The sequence below is a fragment of the Zootermopsis nevadensis genome, unplaced genomic scaffold (assembly GCF_977971745.1).
Source record: "Zootermopsis nevadensis isolate Lab colony 2312 unplaced genomic scaffold, Znev_1.0 Znev_ptg000008l, whole genome shotgun sequence".
Lineage (NCBI taxonomy): Eukaryota > Metazoa > Arthropoda > Insecta > Blattodea > Termopsidae > Zootermopsis > Zootermopsis nevadensis.
The window spans coordinates 2,723,544-2,745,287 of NW_028259140.1; the positions used below are offsets into that span (position 1 = coordinate 2,723,544).

At 39.3% G+C, this 21,744-nt stretch overlaps 3 protein-coding genes across 5 annotated transcripts in view; 1 reads left to right on the forward strand and 2 right to left on the reverse strand.

Annotated features, from left to right (window-relative positions):
* The window catches only part of LOC110838066 (bumetanide-sensitive sodium-(potassium)-chloride cotransporter), a 50,970-nt gene that overhangs the window by 10,615 nt on the left and 18,611 nt on the right, over positions 1 to 21,744 (forward strand). The window contains exon 1 of one of the 3 annotated variants that reach the window (XM_087344842.1): positions 11,924 to 12,330. The exons of 1 other annotated variant lie outside the window; for it this stretch is intronic. In XM_087344842.1, coding sequence (XP_087200968.1) covers positions 12,031 to 12,330 — 300 coding nt within the window. In that variant the 5' untranslated portion in view covers positions 11,924 to 12,030. Of the gene's footprint in view, positions 1 to 11,923; positions 12,331 to 21,744 lie in introns of those variants that run through there. One more of the 3 variants, XM_022080871.2, reaches the window with a different exon arrangement.
* On the reverse strand, positions 1,099 to 6,710 carry LOC110838081 (odorant receptor 70a). The gene is made up of 7 exons (XM_022080900.2): positions 6,355 to 6,710; positions 4,947 to 5,229; positions 4,349 to 4,536; positions 3,263 to 3,362; positions 2,565 to 2,669; positions 1,936 to 2,088; positions 1,099 to 1,562 (listed from the first exon to the last, which is right to left on the reverse strand). The coding sequence occupies exons 1-7, from the start codon at positions 6,690 to 6,692 to the stop codon at positions 1,491 to 1,493; spliced, it is 1,239 nt and encodes a 412-aa protein (XP_021936592.2). The 5' UTR covers positions 6,693 to 6,710; the 3' UTR covers positions 1,099 to 1,490.
* Naxd (NAD(P)HX dehydratase) lies at positions 10,120 to 11,836 on the reverse strand. Its single transcript, XM_022080875.2, has 2 exons — positions 11,694 to 11,836; positions 10,120 to 11,616 (listed from the first exon to the last, which is right to left on the reverse strand). The coding sequence occupies exon 2, from the start codon at positions 11,567 to 11,569 to the stop codon at positions 10,526 to 10,528; it is 1,044 nt and encodes a 347-aa protein (XP_021936567.2). The 5' UTR covers positions 11,570 to 11,616; positions 11,694 to 11,836; the 3' UTR covers positions 10,120 to 10,525.

Genomic DNA, 21,744 nt, shown 5'->3' on the forward strand with positions numbered 1-21,744 from the left:
CTCTTCTTATCGCACAGCTGTCCACATTCAGAATTAGATGAAAAGTGTTCTACTCATACCGATATTGCGTCTTCTGGGTTGTAATGCAGTGTGGATTTGTAGGTGTATATCAATGTTTCGGAGCTAAATATTACCACCATCTTCAGGACTGAAGACGGGCGCATTTTTGAGGAACATATAGCCTCCATATTTAGTTCTGCTTGTATGATAAATTAAATATTTATGATGTATTCCTCTTTACAGCTAGTAAGTAACATATTAATTAATATATGACACTAATTGGTTATTCAGGCTTAAAAGTTTATTCGAGTGTACAAATATGATTAGCGTTATAAAAGATTCGTACCCATAGAACCACTAAAACTATTAACATTACTGTGAGTAATCGTGCTTAAGTAATATTCTTAAATAAAGTAAAGATGTACGTTTGGTGATTAGTGATGAAAGAATATCATACTTTATTGATAAAATTTATACTCATTTCGGACTACAATATATACTTGAGATAAAGATTGATCGATGATCAGTGGGACGCTGGAAATTGATCGCAATGTGTTAACAGTTCAGTTATGATTTAAACATTCCTTGTGACCACAGTTAAAATATGAGTGTGTGACATTGTCCGTAAGTGTAAAATTTGTAAAAGTGATATACTTCCTAACTTCTCTAAGTATGCTTTAAGTGGCTACAGGCAAACGATTTTACAATAAATGTGTACAACCCCTTCGAAAATGAATAAAACATTGAGTAATTCAAGTGTAGCTTCAGTGGAATAAGTAGTTATCTGTACTGTGTGGTTCATTTGATTTTATTATAATCAAAACAATATAAATAATTTATTCTTTGATTGGTGTCTGAATCCACATATAATATAATACTAGGGCAGAACGCTCCTTTCGGAGCTCCTCGGAGGGACTGGTCAAGTTTTTAAAAAGCAACCAACCCCTTGCGTTTTAAAATCTTGTGTAAGAAACTAAACTAAACCCCCCGAATGGAGGGTTAAAACACTTGACCAACCCCTCCTTCGGGGGGGTTGGTTGCGTTTTAAAATCTTAAGACACTAAACTCGGCATTGTTGTGTTCCACAACAATGCCGAGTTAGTTTATAGTTGACATTGTTGATGACGTCATTCTTTGACGACAAATTGGTTGACGACAACGGGGAATCACAAATTTTTATAGTAGAGAATAATAAACAACATAAAATATTCTTTGTGTGATTCATGTGCACATCCATATTATCTTTATATGACATTACAAATTAAGCATCTGACGTGTGTGAAGATCCACGAAGTCGATTATTTTCCCTTTCATTTTAAATACCGCCTGTTTTGGTGAAATATTGTCCCCCATTTCATTTCGTATGATCCCAGATAATAACCTGTTCATTTTAAAACACGACAGATAAAACAAATTGTTTAATCTTAAAATCTTTCAATAATAAGGAATAATATTTCAAACTTTGACGTACTTCACGGTGTCATTTTTATTTACTGAACTTCCGATGATTTGTCCACAAAGTTTAGCAGCACCATTAAAAATCTGTATGTCTCGTTCAGTACCTGAAACATACATAATTATGTTATTCTGTTCTCTGCTGACGTCATCACAGCTAGATTACAACAGCATGTAAATTTACCCACTCTCATGTGCTGAGATTTTATTATATAGGCCTGTCACTTAAATTAGTTGATGAAGATGAATATCTTGTGGGATGTTCCACTTTTCGCCCTGATGATAGAGGCAGTAAGTACTTCCGAAACACCGGTCTGTTTCTATGAAACCACATGGCGCAACATCCCAGAAGACTGTCATCTTTACTGTAACATTGTAACAGCATCTCAAAATGTAGATCGAAATTAGAACCGCTTAAAGGAGATGAAATTAGAGGAATATGAAGTAATAAATGTCCCACTGTCATAGGAAAATCCGTACCACCATCACGGTGCTTTGATAGACTGGTATCACCTTGCCGGCTGTAAGTGTGAAATCCTTGGTTACAGAAATTATGAATCTTATGGATCGCTGGAAGGCGACAGGCGCCCCAACCCAATCGCTCCCAAAAGCAGCGTCCCTCACTCTACCAGACTGAAACAATAAAAGTACAAAAAGTGTACCTCTAACAGCTGTAACTAATGTAAATAGCTTGTTTAAAGCCGAATCATCACGATCCACAATTTGTGATCAGGCTAGTTTTTCGTCGGATGCCAAATTTCCTAAAACATTATTCTTGTAAAAGCTGAAATCGAAAGAATCACTACATGAAACTGTAAAATCTTACGCTGAATGGAGTTAGTGTTATTCTAAAGTCACATCCTCGCATCGCCGCCATATTTATTATTATTTTTTATTTGTTTATGGTTTACTGAACGATGCTGTCGGAAACTCACATTGCAAGTTTCCATCGGAAAACGCCGGATACATTTGTAAGACGATATGATTTTTTTTACATTTATCTCTAACTGCTGATTGTGAAAGTCGAAGTCTATTTACGTTTGGTAAGAAATTCTTTCTGCATATATGAAATATTATTAGATTATTTAAGACAGTTTAGATGTGCCTACCTGCTTATTGAGCTCCGTACCAAACCAACAAACTGCCTGTAATTGGAACATCATTGCGGCCGTTATTATGAAGATCTGAATAATCTCCACAAACTTTCCACCTATCTGTACAGAGAAGTTTAAAAAATCAACCATTTGATTTCCAAACATTAACACGTTCACCATTAATGTTCTTTATTTCTTGAAATGTACACATTCATCTTTTGTTCTCTCAATTTATACTGAGAAACTTCATGTTCTGTAAATGTTACGTTATAAATTTAAATTACCCAGACCCTAAATGCAAGTATGAAGAAACCCTTTTAGGCTAGAATCACGAGTTTTATATGATTTAAATCATTTTGTAACTAAGATGTTGCCGTGATTGAGAACAGTTAGAAATTATGAACAGAAGTTCCGCTGTAGCGTATAAATTCCACGTCTGTTAGTGCAAAGCAATAGACATTCTTCGTGCTTAAATTACCCAGAAGACTTTTAACAAAGTTATTCTCGGGTTAAAGACACGTGAATAAAAATAGTAGGACTGAGTAAAAAAGTAGTTATGCGTCTAAAATAGAGATGTTAATTGTTATTTTGATATATTTATAATAACCAAAGTAATTATTTTTGTCGCAATTTAATTTAATTAATTGTTCAATTAGTGAATTATAGATTAATCACAATTTTAAAAGATGTTCAGTGCTGATATATTTACGTACTCTTATGGCTGTGTAAGCGGTAAAACACAGTGCTGCCACCACCGACAGAAATGGTCCGAACAGAACAGGGCTGAAGGTTGTCTCCAGCTCCTTCATGTACCTTTCAGAGGAATAAATAAATAAATAAATAACGCACTTTTAGTGTAAAGGAATAATGTTAGATTAGTCAATATATTCTGTTTACTCTTCGACACTCGTAACCATCAAGCAGATCTACTGAGAATGGTCCTTTGGGCGGTGAATTCAGATCTGCAGACCTGCATGTTCTTTGTCGCATTAGCAACAAAGTTGCCAGTTAACTTTAAAAATGACGAAAACTTTACATGAAAAGATTTCTGTCTTCTGGGTTGTTGCGCTGTGTAGTCTGCTTGATGTTAACCAACGTTTCAGAGGTCATACTGCCTCCATCATCAGGGTGATGAAAACTTAACATGAGTTTCTGCTCGCCGAAGTGAATGGGTGGGTAATTTCTGGGTTGCATTGGTTGCCATGGTTACAGCGGTTACCCTGATTAAAGATCTGAGATGAGATTATGCCCGAGGGAGGGAAACTTCGTAAAATCTCAATCTCATAATGACCGAAATTCGAACCCAGATACTTATAATACGAGTCACAGTAACAAAATGACGTTATTATCATTTATGAACAAACCCACTTCGAGTTCTCGTAAGTGGTAAGTGAGAAAAAATTAAGATGAGTGAAATATTTTATGTTTTTTTTTCATTTTAATATTTTATCTTTCCTGTTTATAACCTGAAATGGAACGGCAAATTTATTGGCGTGTGAGGGCGGTCCTCAACACACGTCTGATCGTCAGGATATAGGAAAAATTTTAGATCCTTTTATCTTCAAATTTGTCCATGTTCTTATCCAACACCGACCTGTCGCATTATTTCACTTCGATTTTATCGACTGAGCTAATCTCTCTGCTATACTTTAGATGGAAATAATTGCTCATAACGATTTCTCTCGAGGAGGAAGTGTCTGACAAGAATTTTGTGTGACTGGTGGTCTGCGACCTGAGGCTAGAGTTTTTTTTTTTTGGGAGTTTGTGCGTCAGTTAAGTGACCCCTAATCGTGACTCACCTAAGGACATGCTGATGGTGCTTCACGCATTGCACGAGACTGGTCTGCATCTCAGGCAGTCGCTGCTTACTGATGTCCATCAGCGCTGCTTGTATCTTCTCCAGCTGTGTGCAGCCAATGGATACCAGAGCCACGTATAACCCCATCACCGCGAACAGCGTAGTACCCAGCATCACGCTGCCCAAAGCCTGTCATTAAGTGACACAAATATCTGATAACGATGATCCGACAGTCTCTCATCTTTCCAGAAATACCCTGCCCCTAATGTAACCCGGAGGTTTATTTCCGTGTACACAAGATTTCGCCGCTGACCTCTCTTAAACCAGATGAATCCAGTCAACATACTCACATCCAATTTTTTTTTTAAAAAAAATTCCCTTTTATCTCTATATGCTTCTAGTGCTCTCAAGTGGTCCTTTCCTTCAGGCTTTTAAACTATTCTCGTCTCTTCCATGTGTGCTACATGCCCCGCCCATGTAATACTCGTTGATTTAATTATCTTAATAATATTTGGTGAACAGGAAGATTTATGAAATCTTTCACATTATTTACGTTCTCACTCTGAATAACTGCGAGTTCATTTGAGTTCATACTTCACCTGTATAATGAGGGCTAGGGCGTACGATGATGGGTCTTCAGTGTCAAGCGGGAACCAGGCATCGAAGAAAAACGGCTTGCCGTTACTTGTGACGCCGCGAAGAACGAAGTACAAAAAGTGGGTACCCCAGTCACAGAAATTCAGTCGCCACACAAGAGGTTGGATGCGTTGTATCCACCCTGCCATGGTGAGGGAGCCAGTCTGAGAGTCCCTGGTTGGAAGCTCGGACCAGGTAAAATGTTTGGTCATGAACAACAGGCTACGTACTCCGTTCATATTCATACTAAAACAAAAGGAGACCACGGACTTTGACGTTACGTCCTCTACAGCAGTGATTTCTCATGATTTCTTGCGAGTATTTGAGTTACTCATTCCCCAGCAAGAACGACGTTCTGCAGTACTCAATTTTTATTCATCCTTTAAAGCCCAGTATGAACTAAATAAACCACCTGCTATAAATTATGAGGTTTAAAGAATGTCTTTGTACAACTTTACGAAATTATAAACCTGGACCTTAGAAAATTTCAGTAAAAAATGTAAAGTAAAGCTGTCCCGCTGTACGCCATGTACGCGCTTGGGGGGGGGAGAAGGTGCAGCTCCTACTCATTCTTGACCTCGGCAGTAGATGGGGGTGAGTGGTCAGCTTCGCGCCCCGGCCTCACTTTACCCCCAGGAAATTACCTCAGTACCCTCTGGATAGAAGGCTGGCCCCGTTGGGGAAAATTTCAGTAGGCTGACAATTACTCATCACTCTCCTAAGATTTTCTGTTTTAGAATTCAGAACCTCAAACCGTCCCTAAATTCAACATCACAGATTTGTTTTGAATGCATAATGCGTGTAAAACTGTTCCAAGCATATCATAGACTGTATTATTAAACTTAAATAATCAGCTCCTGAAATCCTTTCTCGTTGGAATATTTGTTTCTCGATATTGGCTAATTTTGAATAATTATAACAAAAGCCAGGGACAAGTACATTGTTTTCGTACGTGTGTTGGAACGTCTGTTCTATAAACGTTAAATTTCCGTGTACAGAACAGAGGATTCAATCGCAAAACAATTTGTCAGATTTTAAATCTTTCATATAGCTGGACATATACTCCACTCTAGAACTTTTATTTTATTCTGATGCTAATTCATCAAACGCTATTATTTGTGGCTATAAAATACGCGTATGTAGTGATTTATGATATAGTTAGTCCACAAAAAATTTCCCTGGATGTTTTGTGATACCGATACCGAATTTGTTCTGTCAATTCTATTAGAATTTTTTAAAATTATATGAAAATATAATTTGTTCTGCCAGAGTCCTCTTAAAACCCTTCTTAAAATCTTTACATACCAAGACTTTTTTTCGGTATATGACGAATAACACTTCAGGTCATCAACAGACCTTAGGAAGTAGTACCTGGTGAAGAAATGCATCCAGACTAGATTGATCATGACAAAACCAGGTCGTGCTACCTCCATCACGTATTCCATGTCGTCCAGGTTCTTCAGAATGCCAACGAATGTGGTTAGGAGAGTGAGGTACCCACTTGTCACAACAAGTACCTGGTACACGCTGTAAAGGAATGACTTTTCGTCTGAAGTTACTGGTATGCCAGCGATTTTAAACAACTTCTCTATCACACCGAATCTACCACCTACATTTTCCCTGTATTCTGCCATAGCAGAGATCAAGGTCGAAGCTTGTGGTTCCGAAAGCGTTGTAGAAGATAATGAAAGAAATTTTTCCTCTCTCATATGAGTCTGCTGGTTCTTTAGGAGTTCGTTGTAATTTTTAAACTTTAACGAAGAAACTAAGTAACTTCGTTGATATGTGCTCGTTGTTTGCATGAATGCCAGCAAACTCCAGAAAGAAGCCTGCAATTTGGTGTTGAATATTACATATGCCTCTCAGCAGTATGTGCTTGCATGCCGAATGTGTTTTACGTGTCTTTGTGTTATGGGCTACACGGTTTTTTGTTTAACGTAGTGTTTCTTACCGTAGATAAGGGCAGGCATTTATGAACACACTGGTATAAAATTAATGACGTATTTTTGCACATTCATGAGGTGTTTTTTATTACTTAGATCAAATTCTCATGGGTTTAATTTATATTGCGAATTAAATTGTTTAAACCTCAGTGGTAGCTACGTGCACGACCTAGTTTTAACATTCAGTAACTTTATATTTTGAATAAAAATTTTCTTGGATATTATCCATCGTCTAGTAAATATAAAACGTAAAACGACGTTTCGGAGATGGGACTCTATCTCCGTCTTCAGGTTCCTACACAGTTGGGCCCACTAGATAGAGCTAATCCCTATCTCCGGTCCGGAGGAACCTGAAGACGGAGATAGAGTCCCATCTCCGAAACGTCGTTTTACGTTTTATATTTACTAGACGATGGATAATATCCAAGAAAATTTTTATTCAATTGACTCTTCACCATCGTCAAGAAGTTTTAGATTTGATAAACTTTATATTTTGTTCACACAATACATTTACGGGTTTCAAATAACCATCGAAATGAAAATCGATTATTTCCTTAAAGAGCTTTAACCATTTGATCTTTGTAATGGAGATGAGTTGTGTTTTCTTTGCGGTACGGACTGAATGTTTAAATATTATGTAGATAAACTTAGGCTTCGAAAGCTTAAGAAAATTATACATGCTAAGAAATATAATCGTGGTGTTTACTGGATAATTATTAGGGATATAGAACTTTTCTTCGTGTTCAGAGTAGCACGTTGTTTTACTTCCATAATCATTGGAATCACAGCCTAATATGACGAGCTCTTTGCATTCTGGCTTTCACAGGTTGTCATTACCTATTTTTACACATTCGTCAGGACTCTGTTTTGGCGGAGGGGTGGTGTGGGTTGGGTTACCCCATCTTAAGGCCCTGTACAATAAAATAGCCCTTAACGCGATATATTAAATGCCACGCCCATATAAAACAACAGATACGGAATATTATAGTTTTGGTACATAGGCTCAGTATTCACGAAACACAGCGTAAACGATAAAAGTGAATTTTTTTTCCCCAATACTTCCGATTTTCGGACCAGACTCGCGAACTACATTATTTACAACGCTTGGTTTACCAATAGTTTTACCTACGACGACTGTAGAATAATGGTTATGAAAGTTTAAGAACGAATTGGGAGAACTTGCAGTCCTTCACCACGAAACAAACACCAGCTACAGATTGTGGTCTTCTGGGTTAAAACATCGTATAATCTCGTAGATGGTTACCAACGTTTATAGGAACCTGCTGTCTCCATCTTCTAACTTGAGGTCGGCTAAACATTTAGCACCTTTCACTGTGATGACTTGGAATGTTATGTAATTATACATCTTTAAACGTGCAACATTTTAGCAGAAAGGCTACTTGGAGAACATAGGCATGTAAGGACGGGTGATATTGAAGAAAATCATCGTGGGGTTCTAGACTGGATTAATCTGAGTCAGGATATAGACCTCTGGCAGGCTGTTCTGAAAACTGCAATAGACCATTTGGGTTCCATGAAAGGTGGGAAATTTCTTGAAAGGTGAATGATTATTGCATGCTGTTAGAATTGTAAAAATATGAAGTCTATGTTATAGTTGATTTTTCTAAATATGGCTGCCTCCTGGGTTGTTTTGCCATGTAGTCTGGTAGAAGTTTATGGACTTCTGGAGGTGCTTGCTTTCGCCCTGGTGATGGAGGCAGCACGCTACCTCTGAAACATTGGTAAACTTCTACCAGACTACGTGGCACAACAACCCGGAAGACAGCAATCTTCTATACTAGTTGATAAAACTGAGGATATTCTGGACCACACATCGTGCATAATTTGAGAAATGATTCGGCCGGCGGTCCGAGAGTTTGATCAGTCTACGCTAGGCTCTTAAGGTCCACAGTTTTTGCAGAGCGCCTGAAAGTATACTACACGCACAACTAAGAGCTCCGAAAAATTGCAGTACATCGAACAAAAAAGGATCCTTGTGAAAATAACGGAAATATTTACAGATTATGAAGTTATGTTTCTTAACAACTTAATTTTAAAGGTGAGAGTTGCTTATCGTGTGGATAAAACGCATAGGAATAAAATATAAAGCCTTAATGTCAACTCACGGTGGAATAACCATCACATCTGTTGTGGATGAGATGGTGTAACGTAATTCCAGAAACTGAATCCTGGAGAAATATTCATCACACAGGCAGCATAAGGAGGGGCTATAAATCGTTTCAAATACTTAGTAAAGCATGTAGGACTATTGTTAAGTTATTTATTGTGTTATCTTAACAAGCATTTTTCAGATCTGCCTTTTTAGCGCCAAAGACTTAAAGTTTGCAGTCAACTTATTGCTAATCTTCGTATGTACTGTCACTCCTTTGAACTTCGCGATTCTTGTAAGTTCATGTCGTTACGAGTTTTAATTAAGTAGAGTTCTTAATATACATGTAAGCAAATATCTCTGACGTAACTTCACCTTTACTCGGTCAAATTGGTGCATTTTAAGATGGTTTCTTTAATAAAAAATTCCTGTCTTTTGTGAAGTGGTTCGATTTAAAGGAAATTACACACGTAGCAACCGAAAGTTGAAGACTTAGTAATTCCTCAAATAATTTAGCCAACTGCCTTCTTTCTTGTTATTTAAATAAGGGCATCCATCAATGTCTGATACAAAGACAATGTTCGAGTCTGAAGTTTATGCCTGATACAGTGCTGGCAAATTACTAGTCACTGCCTATCGAACATCATAGCGTCTTTTCGATAGGCAGTGACTTGCTCCAACAACTGATAATATCCCACTTGTATGTTTGAAAAGCCAGCTGGACTTTTGTTCACAATCGATGTGATATTCATACAAGATGTGGAAACTTCCAACTTTATCAAAGAAAAATACTTTGAGAAGGAGGGATTACTTTAAAAATTATTAATAGGATTCTCACATTTTCTAATGTTACAGTAGAATAACAATATCTTTTCATTCTCTGAATATTCTGAACTTCTACGAAAATATAGCACCTAAGTAAAACATGTGACACGGCTCTCATCGGACTTGTAACCAAGGGAAGAAATATATTTTTATACTGTATTTATTGATTCGTTATTTATTCGATTACTCTTTTCGAACTAGGCAACTAGAAGATATTGTAACCGGTTTCCAGGATTTCGTACAAGAAGTAGCCCAGAATGATAACTCATGAGCTACACTGCATTTTATTGATGCATTAGAAACTTTCATTACAAAAAAATATTACATTAATAACACAACATTTGTACAGCTAGAAGAAATTTGTGCAATATGAAATTATGCATTGTCAATCTTCCAAAATATATGCTTCTTATATTGTAAACAAACACGTATAAATGCTAATAATGATTGGATTTGCAGATTCACTTTTTTTACAGGGAGAACAATTTATTTGCAAATGCATACAAATTTTAAATGCATCGTCTGAATGGGAAAGAGGTACATGGAATTTGGAAGTAGTATTCGTTGTTGGCCGACAGATGGCAACACTATGCAGCCAACAACGAATGTTTCTTCTAAATTCCACACAATTCCATTCATCTGTCTCTGCATCATTGACAACTGATTAGTTTTCAAAAAGAGCCTCGAACGCAGAGTGTATCTCTTCCAGCATATCTGTTGTGAGAGTACTGCGGCCCGCCTTGGTCACGGCTCGTTGGTTGCACTCCCTTGTAAGGCGTGCTGCTGCGTACGCGGCAACAATCGGTGGCGGAAAAGGAAGGACTTGTTCCGATGTGTCACGGGCAGTTCTGAGGCCAGCCCAGCAATAGAATGTACCTAGACTCCCCGATAGCAGATCACCTTGACCGCCACAGCGCCTACCAGAACCGCCTGACACACACGTGACCACAGTGACGCCATCAGAAATCACGTCAGCAGCACCTTTATGTAACACCACAATATTAGTTCCCAGCGCCACCGCCAACGCCTTTACACGTTCAGGGTCAGGGTTTGGTGTAGGTTCCCATTCTTTGTCCAATACAGATTTAGCAAGTCTGATGAATTCTATGGCATTCGGCGTTAATATAACACCTCTCGGATAATTTCGAATTATTTCCGGGTTCTGTGTAACCATGAATAAACCATCTGCGTCAATTACAAGCTGTTTCCCATATTCTGCTTCGTCTCGGCAAAACTGTATTATGTCGCAGACGGTCTCCAGAATCGACGGGTCCCGCCCAAGACCTGGGCCAATAACCAACACATGGAGTCGTGGCAACCAGGGTTTTATGAGTTCCAAAGCATTCCCATCATCCAGGACTGGATGTACGATCAGCTCAGGACTGTAAGACTTGATAACAGGCGCCGCGTCTCGTGGGCAGAACACATGCGAAAGATCACAGCCAACCCTCAAGGCAGAAATAGCAGAAAAATACGGAGCGCCTGTATACTCGAACGAGCCACCGATAACGCCTATGCGGCCAGCTTTCCCTTTGTACAAGTCATGCCTCATAGATGGAACAATTGCTCTCGATGCATTCAAAAGTTGAGCTTCAGTATGCGATATGCCCCACTCCATTTCTGTCTTGACTGCAACTCTTTTTAGAGGTGTGTATAACGTGCACGTTTGCATAATGTTTCTAAATACAGGACTGTAGTATGTAAACATACGTAACCTCTCACTTCGACCCTGAAAGAAATCACAAAATTCCTAACCTAAAACGAGATGTACTATGCACACATTTATTTCAGAGCACCATTAATACGCTACATTTTAAATAACACTAACCCACCTTCCTTTCGGTGTTTGTGCTTTGCTTGAGCTTCACTAAAGAGAGTCTTTCATTAGAAACGGTTAATATTCCTTTACAATTCTTCAGCCATAGATATAAATTGAAGAACTAACATCTCAAGGCCAACTCATTCTGGAAAGAGACGTCACAACCAATATGAAGCGACCGTGGGTACCAGTTATGTATACATATGCCATCTGTCGGAAATGATTGAAACCAATTGTCCTCCATGACTGAATAGTTGTAGGCTGTAACGTTCAGAATGGCTCTGACATAAAAGCGCGCTGTTCAGTTATCTTCCTAGTCGTGACACGACACGACGAAGGAAAGACTAAAAATGAACAGTGACTTAACGCCAGCAAATGATCCTGCTTTAGGGGAGCAGCAGGAGCTCCAAGATATTGATCAAAATCGTTTCCGAGTGGCGAAAGTAGATGCAAAAGACGACGAGAAGGAAACTGACTCTTTGACATCTCCAAATCTGCAGCATTCTTATGGGTGCGATTCACGCTACAAAAGTTTGGGCCAACTGACGAGGGAAGTCCCCCCAAGAGTAGAACACTACAGGCATCTTTCCATTCATCACGAATACCGGCCAACTCTAGAAGAACTTCATGAGAGAATTATCCCAGAAAAGGTACAGTACAGTCATCTTCAAAGACAAAAACTTATCCAAGTCTCTGTAATAATGTATTGGAGCATTCATTACACCTAAATACTTAATAAAAATGTAATTTATTCTAACGCTAATTACACGATTGACATATGACTGCATCTTTATTTTATTAAATAATATTATGTCTTAAAATTTAAATTTCGTGTTTTATTATACAGGTAGATAAATTATTACTTATTTGTGTTATATCCTGTTATGTGAGCCATCTTCAGAAACCTCAAATCCTACAACTTTTTGGCTTCATTAAAGGTGGGGAATTTATTTAATAGCTTAAACTCTCAAGAATGGTTCTATTTTATTTTGATAAAGAATTACTATCTTTCGTTGGAGTTATTGCATATTACACGTGAATATGTTTAATTTCGTACAAACTTGCGTGAGATTTAAAATTTTCACGGCGGTGAGGATAATTTGCGTTTGTCTTCTGGGTTTTGGCGCCGTGTAGACTGGAACATACTGTCTCCATCTTCAGCCCAGCACGGCCCCAAAACCCAGATGAACATGGTAATCATAATGCATTTTCTACTGTTCTCCCGAACACATTGAGTCAATAGAGTATACAAGTAGATTATTATTGTGGTCTTTGATACTGATGCCACTGATTGATAAAGGGCGATGACGGATGGATAGAACACGGTCAGTGTTTGACCCTTGATGTAAGTTTCTATGTAACGTGGTTGCATGTTTCAAACTGCTGGATGCTAATCTCGGTATTCACAAAACACTGTAAAATGTCACACAGCGGGATTATTGGAGCAGCTAGTAAGTAAAGAATGTGGTCACGTTTTCTAGAATATTCTAAATTACTTCCAGAAGTACCGTTGTAAACCGTTTATAGCCTAATGTTATCTGACTTCAACAGGAAGTAACGTATCGTTTTGTATTTGTGGATTTTGTGTGAGCATTAGTGTAAACAGTCATTATTTCCCTTAAACATCGTTAACCAGTAGATATTTGTAATGGTTGTTAAATATTGTGAGGACGAGTTTTGGTTTCGAGGCGTTAATACAAAAACTTAATCGTAGAGTAGCACATAATTCAAAGCATATGTTTTTTTGCGGGTCGTTGGGAGGTCATATCCTGCCTATAGGCTGTATGGCGCTAATAACTTTGTTAAACGATTGAAAATTAAAAACTGCTTGTAGATACCCCCCCCCCCCACACACACACAAACACACTCCTTATTCAATAGACAACTTTCTATTTAACCTATATTCCATTATGAAACAAAAACCCGTTTTTAGCCTACATTCCTTTACGTTTACGCATATTAAAAATAACTCAAATTCCGCTGCTGAAATCATTTGCCCCCGCGTCGCAGTTGTAATCATGTTTTCCGAGATTTGTTAGTATTTCTGACTTTCGAACTTTTATTTTTAGATCATCTTATTATACTGGCAGCGTGGATGAAGATAATTGAGCTAAACACACGGCTGAAATCTTGGAGTAGGCCGTTTCTTTTCGTAAATAAACTTTCCGCTTTCCTGAGCTAGATATGAGATCGTTCTCTTTTATAATTTTAATAATCTCCACTACTTTTAGGAGGCTAGATTGTTGGTAGATCTTCAGTTACATTCAAATGAGCTACCTTTATTATTTTTGGATTCACCATCTGTCTTGCAGAGTTCATAAACAAATTAAACTTGTGTGTGGTGAATGTTAAGCATTGAATTGTGTGTAACCTTTTCGTTAGGGCCTTGAATTAAGAGACGTTTCTGCTCCCTCCCCATTTATGACTCCCTCATTGAAGTTTCCGTTGTGAACGTTAGGTCTATTGAATATAAAGATAAAACTAATTTGGGTCACCAGCCTTCTAGACGTGATAAACCCGCGTGATTAGGATACAGTATATAAATATCAGCACTAAATTGACATTTTGACCTCTGTGGGAGGAGTAACTGCTTTGTCTCTTGCTGGCGGAGCTCCCACAATTTTTTTTTTCTTGTGGCATTCATTAAATTTTAGCTAAGACGCAGTCTTTTATGAATCGACACGCAAAAAGTAGGCCCAGCTATGAAGCTATTATTATCGTTATTGTCACTCAACGCCCGGCGGCAAAATCATTGACTTCAATCATGTGTGCTCGTACCAATTCAACAAACTGCAGCGACTTTGTTTTAAGAAATATCAGATTAATTATTTTCACGTAATACATGGAATTAATAAAAGTTTAAGTTCCACCGCAGTTATCATCTTAGCGCAGTTCAGAAACTTCCGTCTTCCTTTTTGTTAGCTAGAAACGTAAAGAATTAAAATATACAAATATATAAAATTTTATTTAGGTCCCTGACGTGAAGGATGTTTTGATTAGAATGTGATGAGTATAATATTTGGCAATAAAAGAAATTAAGTGGTAGGAGACTGGAGAAAATTACGTAACGAGGAGCTCTATACTTCGTATCCTGCACCGGATGTTATTATGGTGATCAAACGAAGGACGATGGGATGGGGGATAATGGGAGAGATGAGAAATGCGTATAAAATTTGATTGTGAAACCTGTATGAGAGAACTGCTTAGACAGTAATATTAAAATAGGTTTTTACAGAGATGGGATGTGACGATGTGGACTGGAGAAGCCCAATAGCCTGGTGGGCCCCAGAGCCGGTCTGGACGTTGTGAGGAATTAAAAAATCTTGCCCTTTCCGAGAATAGAACTCTGGTAATCCCGTACAATAGTTCAATCGCTGTGATGACTGAAATATGCCGACTTGATTTCGGCACAGAGGTTGTTTTAACACTGCCGTGTCTCAAAAATATTAACTGATCTAATAATCCCCCCCCCAAAAAAAAAAAACAACAGCGAATACGTATATTGAAGCAGCAAACTAGTTCATATCTGTTGATAACGTTAGATTTCGTGAAATTTTTAGTGCGTTTCAGATCTTGTAATTATCGTGGAAATGACTATCACGCTAGTCGGACGGACATGTGTGAATTTGCAAACGTTCGGACTGGGGGTTGGAAAGTACCGCTCTGCTGATTGGCTGCTTCCTGCATATGTCTGCGAGACAGAGATGAAGTCTCAACGACAGTGATTTATCGACAGCGGACAGCGAAAAGGATAATCATCCGATCAAAGTCACTTTTCGTGAGACACGAATCCATAATTGGGATGCACGTATAACTCAGCGTCATATATTTAGATAAGAGAAGGAAGAATGATGTTAAAATTACATCCGAAACATCGTGTTCACCTCCCCCCAAATGAGGTCACTATGAAGGTCCCTTGTCCCTGTTGTGAAATGGTGTCTCTTGTCGCACGCCTAATGCACCTAGGGGACAGGATTGATATTGTTTGAGCTACTCAATGTTACATATTTGTACCTCGAAGTTTTGAGACTGACCTTGGAAAAGTCTAGAATACTGAGATGGAAATAGCCATCCAATCGAAATCGGATTACATCAATTCAGGTTTAACCTTTATACTTAAAGCCACATCGTGTGGTTTGTATCATTTACAAGTCCTTCGCCCCCCTTCCCACCCCCTGACCAGTATTATTCCACCACTGCTCCATATCCACTCATGTCTGGGGGATGGACAAAGGGTTCATTAGCGGCCCAGTTATACACCTCATCTCAACAATAACAATGATATGTAGAGAAAAACACGAAGATTTACTCGAATTTTTTTAAAATGGCTTCTCGAACAGAACGATGCAAGTTATAGCCGATGATATAAAATCTGCAACATTATACAGTGTACGAGTGACTTATCGCTCTAATGTCGAAGGCAATAAGCATCTCTGAAACGTCGGTAAACTTATAACAGATTACACGTCCCAATAGTCCATAAGACAGTCAGTCATGAAGATTTCTGTCTTCTGGGTTGTTGCGCTGTGGAGTCTGGTCGATGTTAGCCAACGTTTCAGAGGTCCTACTGCCTCCGTCATCAGAGTATGAAGATTTCCGTCTTCTGGGTTGTTGCGCTGTGGAGTCTGGTCGATGTTAACCAACGTTTCAGAGGTCATACTGCCTCCGTCATCAGAGTATGAAGATTTCCGTCTTCTGGGTTGTTGCGCTGTGGAGTCTGGTCGATGTTAACCAACGTTTCAGAGGTCATACTGCCTCCGTCATCAGAGTATGAAGATTTCTGTCTTTTGGGTTATTGCGCTGTGGAGTCTGGTCGATGTTAACCAACGTTTCAGAGGTCATACTGCCTCCGTCATCAGAGTATGAAGATTTCCGTCTTCTGGGTTGTTGCGCTGTGGAGTCTGGTCGATGTTAACCAACGTTTCAGAGGTCATACTGCCTCCGTCATCAGAGTATGAAGATTTCCGTCTTCTGGGTTGTTGCGCTGTGGAGTCTGGTCGATGTTAACCAACGTTTCAGAGGTCATACTGCCTCCGTCATCAGAGTATGAAGATTTCCGTCTTCTGGGTTGTTGCGCTGTGGAGTCTGGTCGATGTTAACCAACGTTTCAGAGGTCATACTGCCTCCGTCATCAGAGTATGAAGATTTCCGTCTTCTGGGTTGTTGCGCTGTGGAGTCTGGTCGATGTTAACCAACGTTTCAGAGGTCATACTGCCTCCGTCATCAGAGTATGAAGATTTCCGTCTTCTGGGTTGTTGCGCTGTGGAGTCTGGTCGATGTTAACCAACGTTTCAGAGGTCATACTGCCTCCGTCATCAGAGTATGAAGATTTCTGTCTTCTGGGTTGTTGCACTGTGGAGACTGGTCGATGTTAACCAACGTTTCAGAGGTCATACTGCCTCCGTCATCAGAGTATGAAGATTTCTGTCTTCTGGGTTGTTGCACTGTGGAGACTGGTCGATGTTAACCAACGTTTCAGAGGTCATACTGCCTCCGTCATCAGAGTATGAAGATTTCTGTCTTCTGGGTTGTTGCACTGTGGAGACTGGTCGATGTTAACCAACGTTTCAGAGGTCATACTGCCTCCGTCATCAGAGTATGAAGATTTCTGTCTTCTGGGTTGTTGCACTGTGGAGACTGGTCGATGTTAACCAACGTTTCAGAGGTCATACTGCCTCCGTCATCAGAGTATGAAGATTTCTGTCTTCTGGGTTGTTGCACTGTGGAGACTGGTCGATGTTAACCAACGTTTCAGAGGTCATACTGCCTCCGTCATCAGAGTATGAAGATTTCTGTCTTCTGGGTTGTTGCACTGTGGAGACTGGTCGATGTTAACCAACGTTTCAGAGGTCATACTGCCTCCGTCATCAGAGTATGAAGATTTCTGTCTTCTGGGTTGTTGCGCTGTGGAGTCTGGTCGATGTTAGCCAACGTTTCAGAGGTCATACTGCCTCCGTCATCAGGGCGATGAGTATGAAGATTTCTGTCTTCTGGGTTGTTGCGCTGTGGAGTCTGGTCGATGTTAGCCAACGTTTCGGAGGTCATACTGCCTCCGTCATCAGAGTATGAAGATTTCTGTCTTCTGGGTTGTTGCACTGTGGAGACTGGTCGATGTTAACCAACGTTTCAGAGGTCATACTGCCTCCGTCATCAGAGTATGAAGATTTCTGTCTTCTGGGTTGTTGCACTGTGGAGACTGGTCGATGTTAACCAACGTTTCAGAGGTCATACTGCCTCCGTCATCAGGGCGATGAGTATGAAGATTTCTGTCTTCTGGGTTGTTGCGCTGTGGAGTCTGGTCGATGTTAACCAACGTTTCGGAGGTCATACTGCCTCCGTCATCAGAGTATGAAGATTCCTGTCTTCTGGGTTGTTGCACTGTGTAGTCTGGTCGATGTTAACCAACGTTTCAGAGGTCATACCGCCTCCGTCATCAGAGTATGAAGATTCCTGTCTTCTGGGTTGTTGCACTGTGTAGTCTGGTCGATATTAACCAACGTTTCAGAGGTCATACCGCCTCCGTCATCAGGGTGATGACGGAGGCAGTATGACCTCTGAAACGTTGGTTAACACCGACCAGACTACACAGCGCAACAACCCAGAAGACGGAAATCTTCATACTCACCGCTGTGAGAACCTCAAGTCTTACACAGTCAGTCATCTTTAAGTCTAGTTGCTTTTTGACTTTAACAGAAACACTTGTCGCTTTTGGTTGCACATTAAAAGTTTGACGTATAGCAACAAAATTGTCCCTGGGGCTTAATTAAGTACCGCGACATGTGGGCGTATGGTAGATTGGATATATGGCTCCGGGTATTCGTAACCTCGACATTAGCTGGAGGTGTAAATTGACTCTGAGTGGGCCCCATTGCTGGTCTGGACATTGGTCCCTGTAGGGAAACGAACCCCAGTCGTCCAGCACTTAGCCTAGTTGCTATTCGGACTGAGTTATAATGACTTCTTCATTATAATTATGCATTTGTAAATTTCAGACAATTAAAGGCACTTCTCGTATGTTGAATCCACTGACTGACCTTCGACATTACAACTGCCACCCAGGAACTCTACAGAATACTAAAGAGCTGAAGAGGGGAACTAAACTTAAACGTAGTCGTTCAGATTCAGACCCCAATGTATTCGGAGGGGGAAGAGAAGTTACTTTCTGTAAGCGAAACAACTCCGTTACGGTGATCCATTGTTTCCAGCTGCTGGTTTCTTGGGAGAATTAAATAAATAAATAAATAAATAAATAAATAAAATAGTACTAACTTAGGGAGAGTAAAAAAATAATCAAGCAGACCCGTAGTAGACTGATCTGATTCTTACAAAAACTTTCTTACTTGTAGATCTTTGGTTCTAAGAATCCGCTAAAGTTACTAATTTGACAGCAGAATCGTTCTTTTCATAACAGGACAAGCCCAGTTCGGCTTTCTGCTGTTGATGGCTGATTTCTGGGTTGTGGCGTCGTGTAGTCTGGTAGAAGTTGACCATCGTTTCAGAGGTTCTTGCTGCCTGCATTATCAGGGCGATGAGTAGCAGGCTACCCAGAGGACAGCCATCTTCGTACTCACCGTCGCGAGAAACTCAAATCCTACAATATTATTTGCATTCTTCTCCGACGTATTAAAAGCCTTGTCTTCTTATGTTGGTGTAAAGCTTTCTTGAAACATCATTTTGACTCCTAAGGTTGGGATCAGATCACTTTCAGGTACCCACAGTCACAAAACAACAAAGAACGAGGCGGCCAAAGGGCAGTTTAATCCCCTGAAGTCGATATTGGTCTAAACAATTTTGGAAAGATTTAATCCGTGCCCCTTCACGAAAATATTTGTCCCAGAATAACAGACTGTAATTCAGAACCCCACACTATTCTTAACGTTATAGTATCGTACTTTAAAAATAAATACTTCATTCAATTACACCCTGTTGCAAAATAAATAATACGATGAAAGCTGAAATTTTCCGCTGTCTGCTTAATGTCATTGAAGGAAACATTTCGAAATTCCCTATAGGTTTCTTTGTAACCTGTCTCTGGCCACCCAAAACTCATTCCCTTTTTCATACTGTTGATGTTTGGCAGAGGACGAACGTAAACATATTTACAGTCTTTGACGTGAATGAATGGCATGGCCAACCGATTCTGCAAAACACGACTGAAGCAGTCTGTTCCTTTGTCTTAAAGCATTATTAATGAACAGGATATTATAATTGCATTCACTGATTTGACATGAAGCTTCGTCTCCTTCTTTGAAGACAATGTATACTTGAATTTCAACCAAGGACTCAAGGCGTGATATTTACTACAACGCATATTAGCACAGTTTAATAGAAATTTATTTTGAAGTTACACGGTAGTTACCAAATCATTTATTTCGATTTAGAAATTTTGAGAAGACCAGAGCAGTGTCCCGAAGCCCTGACTTTATTAAATTATTTTTAAAAAAATCAGTTAGTACCTCGAAGAAACACAACGCACAGCCACTAAAATATCAGTGGTTAATGTTGTTTAAGAAAATAAATTATATGAAACTTATAAATACATTCTTTGGGGGGAAATACAGCGTTAAATTACATGATACATATAGGTACTACTACAGAGTTAAAAATCAGAACAAATAAACCCCACTTTTTTTTCGAAAATTTCTACATGATTTGTCCCTTTCCATCTTTCGATAAAGCTGATTTTCATTTTGCAATGCATTTCCATTCAGAAATTATATGAGACTAGTGTATCATGTGAGTGAACGGAAGTATTCTTGGTCTGACTGAAATTACTTCCGTCGTATTTATATCGAGGATCTGAGAAATCACACGGTATCTGTTAGAATGAGAGGGCTGGAGTATTGTCAGATGAGAAGATTGAAGCAGGTTCTCATTAATATGCTGTTCATCATCTTTCAACACATTCGTGACACAGCCAAATAAGCGTGCTAAGACTACTGACAAAACATTAAAGTATTAGAGGCCTCCCGTCACAATTCTCTACGCTTATGTCACAGTTTTTGCAAATGTAAACAAGGGCACGCGATGGTCGACCACTCCGTTCTGCACTTTGTATCAGCGTCAGTGAAGAATCCACGACAAGACGAAAGCTGGTTTATGCTTACACACATCCACAGATATCTGAATATTTATTATGTAACTGTTATTATCAGTTCCCAGAACTCAACTATTCGCTTTTGCAGTGTTTACAATTAAGGTTAAATTTCACAAATATACGTTTTTCGGCTGTGAATTACATTAAATGAAGAATAAATAAGTGAACAGTTTTCTTCTCATTAAATAAACGGCAACTTTCAAGAATTTTGGCGTGACGCCACCATAATAATTACTGTATATTACGTAGCAAGGGAACTAATTTTGTAATTCTGAAACCTCTAGCAAATAGACCCTTTGTAACTCAAGCTTCTTACGTTCTACAATTGCACGTTTCTTACTAAATGCTGCGATAATTTCAAGAAACTCTACGTTAATACTTGCCCTGTACTTCATGAACATGTAATTACGGTGCCCTCTGGCCCCATAACACAAGAAAAATAAAACAGTCTCACAGACATAATGAACTCTACACAACTAAAAAAAAAACAAGATCCCACTTCACATTAGCTGGACATGACATCAGTGATACACTACAGACAAACCGAAATTCATGGTTAAAAGGTTAGTATCCCAGCTTCGTATTCGGAAGGTTCCCGATTCGAATACTGACCCGGAGATCTGCTGTCTTGGATTTTTCATTTTATCCTTTGTTCGGTATGCTAATGTCAAGACAGAGACCTGGTTCTATATAGGTCAATTTGCCTTCACCACACTAGTCTGTGCAGTTGAAAAACAGTCGTAAGATAATCCAGAATCAGCCCATAGGCGAAGCTGTGATAGCACAAGGTAGCAACGACGGATTGCTAAATGGACGTACGGGGTTTGGTTTCCGGCAGGTGTATTGAGGTTATTCTACCTATGATGTCATGACAGCTTCCTTCCTTTAGACCACCGCGTCGGTAACTGGTACCTCAGCTAACCACTCACAGTTAATGACTACCGAAATGAAGGAGGAAACCAAATTC

Excerpts from the sequence above, each read along its gene's own strand:
- LOC110838081 (XM_022080900.2), bottom strand. The coding sequence starts at position 6,692 with ATGAGAGAGGAAAAATTTCTTTCATTATCTTCTACAACGCTTTCGGAA. Across the intron at positions 5,230-6,354 it reads TGGATGCATTTCTTCACCAG|TATGAATATGAACGGAGTAC; the intron begins GTACTACTTCCT and ends CTTTTGTTTTAG. Across the intron at positions 2,089-2,564 it reads GTACGGAGCTCAATAAGCAG|TCTGGTAGAGTGAGGGACGC; the intron begins GTAGGCACATCT and ends TTATTGTTTCAG.
- Naxd (XM_022080875.2), bottom strand. The coding sequence starts at position 11,569 with ATGTTTACATACTACAGTCCTGTATTTAGAAACATTATGCAAACGTGC.